At 57.7% G+C, this 3091-nt stretch overlaps 1 protein-coding gene across 1 annotated transcript; it reads left to right on the forward strand.

Annotated features, from left to right (window-relative positions):
• Window positions 1–2130: 2130 nt before the first annotated feature.
• On the forward strand, window positions 2131–3045 carry MNEG_13277 (hypothetical protein; the record flags this gene model as incomplete). Its single annotated transcript, XM_014038252.1, has 4 exons — window positions 2131–2187; window positions 2354–2380; window positions 2619–2930; window positions 3007–3045. 4 exons carry the CDS (start codon window positions 2131–2133, stop codon window positions 3043–3045), a joined length of 435 nt encoding a protein of 144 aa, XP_013893706.1.
• Between the last annotated feature and the right edge of the window lie 46 nt (window positions 3046–3091).

The raw sequence follows: 3091 nt of genomic DNA on the forward strand, positions 1-3091 counted from the left end.
GAGCAGCAGCTCTACTTTCACGCGACCGCCGCAACGGAGCCGCACCCTGACGAGCGCAAGGTGGCGTTGCGAGTGCACGTGCACGAGTTGGCAGTGGAGGTTGGGCTCACTCCTGCCGCGATGAAGCACATGATCCTCGTGGCGGGCTTCAAGGAGGAGGCGGGCAGGTGACAGGGAGGGCGGCGATTGTGCGTACGCGGTGCAGGGTATCGACTTGGGTCTCCATGACCACGAGCTAATGTTTATCAGCAACAGTGGTGTGGCTGAAACCTGTCATGCCTCTGGCGGGTGATATATCACAACCTGCTCTCAGTGTATTGCGCATGTTGACAATCCTGCTCCCCTCGCAAACCCAGGTATGACCGTGAGACCGGCGATGTCAAGATCACCTGCGACCGCTTCTCGACACGCGAGGAGAATCGCAGATGGTGCCTGGATGCCCTGCACCGCCTCATCGATGAGGCCAACAGAGTGGATCCTTCGCCCACATTCCTGTTTGCCCGGTTGACGCAGCGCTTGGGGGGTGGATGCAGCAGCCCGTTTGTCCAGCAGCGCCCCAATATATGAATGTGTAAAAACCAATTGTGCAAAGTGGTTTCTTCCGCTCCACTACTAAAACTTGCACTGTCTTCAGCTGCTGGTCGCTGCAGCCGCTGTTGTTGGTGACAACGCAAGTGCTACTTGAAGTTGGAGCTGTGTAGATTCGAATCCCAAACATGTTGTTAAGACAGGCACGCATCATGCTGCGCACAACAAATGCTCAAATCTGACCGGCACAAGCAATTCTATCTTTCAACAATCAACAAACGACAGGAATCGGTTGCATGCAGTGTTGAACAAATTTATCCTTAACAACTGCGGTGGGCCCTGCTATCAGTTGAACAGCGGTTAGCAAGTGGCTCCGAAATGCAGCTAGAGGGTCGCTGACACACACTTGGGGTAAGCAGCATTCTTGTCCACGGGGCCATGATCAGGCTGGTCATGCTGATGCTTACAGCAGTTGCGGCCAGCAGTGCAACTGTGGTGACTTGATATCTGCGGTAACCTTATCTCTGCGTAAGCGACCTGGTGGGCATCATTGCGGCGCCGCCCACGACTGCCTCAAGGGCGTTCAGGTGTTCGAGTGCCATACTGGTAGGTAACTAGTGTAAGCCCTGCAAATTGGCTCGGGTTTGACGCCACCAACCGCTCCAGAGCACAAGCAGCACAGCCAGCGCGATACCTCACCCACAAACGTGCTTCACGAGCGCAGTAAAATTGAAGAGCATCACCTCCCTGCGTATCTAACACCACGGAGCTTGCAATTGTCAAAAGTTAAAACCCCAGAAGACACAGGGATGGTAGCATTCGGCCACCTGCTTGCTTGGCGTACCTGGTGCACCTCACAGTACCTCAAGCATTGCCCTGCACCAATTTGCGACGCAATGCGTGCAACGACTGCATTCCGAATGCCTTTTGAAACCCTAAAGTCTTTTGCTGAAATGTATAGCAATTTAATCAACTGTGACAAAGGAGTGCCTGCTGCCTGCAGGCAGTTTCGCAAGTTCGAAAATTCAACCAAGAATCGATCAGCACTGGGTGCAGTTCGAAGAGCGCAGCGGCCCTTGTCACCCGCTGCAACCCATGCATCAGAGGCGCCCAGTGCCACCACATAATACTCTGCAATTTTATTCTACCAGAAACTGATCACCATCCTGCATTTTGCGCCGCGCGGCAAACACTTCGCGCCAGATCGCCTGCTGCCGGCCAGCAGCAAAGCCATACAACGCGAGTTTCGCAAAACATGGCTGCAGTGGCTGTCGCGCAGCAAGACTGCCCACCGCAGCACGCCGTAGACCAGGAGGAGGCAACAGCAACAAAGCCGTCCCCTCTCGCCAAGATGGACAGCAGCAGCGCACTCGAGGGCGTCGTGTCATCCACGCAGCCCGTCACTGTAAGCGAGAGCCTGATGGCGCATTGCCATGGCGGGCGGGTGGCTGCCTGATGCGCGCGCAGCTCATGCGGGCTGCGCCTTGAGCACCACACCCGTGGTTGCCAAGCCGCTGCTGCTGTGAGCACTCAGCTTTGGCCGTGGGTTCCCGGCTGTGCATGCAGGAGGAGGAGGTTCAGCGTGCATTGGCCCCCGAGACTATGTGCGAGGAGGAGGAGAGGCTGCGGCAGGAGCGCGAGCAGGAGGCCGGCCCTGTGGTGAGTGCCCGTGCTATGTGTGTGTCGGCCGTGGCTTGTGTCTGCTTCAAGACGCCACAATCTGCGCCACTCTGTGCCAGGGCATTCATGTCAACGGACACATCCTGAACGCGCACATGGGTCAACTTATCTTGCGTGCACTGTCTTCACCTACCAACCTGCCCAGGCGGACCCTCCCACCAGTGCCAAGGAGGTGGGGAAGCGCGTGGCCAGGGAGCACCGCGGGATGCCGCACAAACCGGTTCATCCTGCAGCCTGCAGCCTGCAGCATCAGCAGCCTGCTGTGACGTTGGCGTTGTACTCTCCACGATGGGGCGGGCTTTGCGATTCCGCCTCGTGACCCGCACAAGCATTAATGCTTGTCATCGGCGCCACAACGCGACACCTTGTGACTCCTGTGTTTTCGTTTCAATCCCTTCCGACTCCACCAGGCTGTGCTGAGCAAGGAGCGGTTCAAACAGCTGGACGCACTGCTCAACCGTACCGGCATGTACACTCAGTTCCTCACGGAGCAGCTGGCGGTCATCAGCGAGAAGCCCACCGCCAAAAATGGCGCGCACGACGGCGTTGGCGGCAGCGGTCAAGAGGGCGAGGAGGCGGAAGGCAGCAGCGACGGCACTGTGCGCAAGGGCAAGGGCAAGGCCGCAAAGCGCAAGGGGGGCAAGGGCGCTGGCCAGGCCAGCAAGCGCCAGAAGAAGGATGTGCAGGACGACGCCCCCTCTGATGGTGTTAGCCCCACCAAGGTGAAGAGGCACGCTGCCTGTTGTCCTGTAAAGCTGTATTGCCTGCTGTGTTTGCTGCGCTTGGCATATTGTCAAGCCATGGCCCTGTCCTGTGATCGCATATTTGCTCATTTAGCAACATATCCAAGCACCCTGTTAACCCCCTCCCCACGCCCCTGCCC

The sequence above is a fragment of the Monoraphidium neglectum genome (assembly GCF_000611645.1).
Source record: "Monoraphidium neglectum strain SAG 48.87 unplaced genomic scaffold scaffold03729, whole genome shotgun sequence".
Lineage (NCBI taxonomy): Eukaryota > Viridiplantae > Chlorophyta > Chlorophyceae > Sphaeropleales > Selenastraceae > Monoraphidium > Monoraphidium neglectum.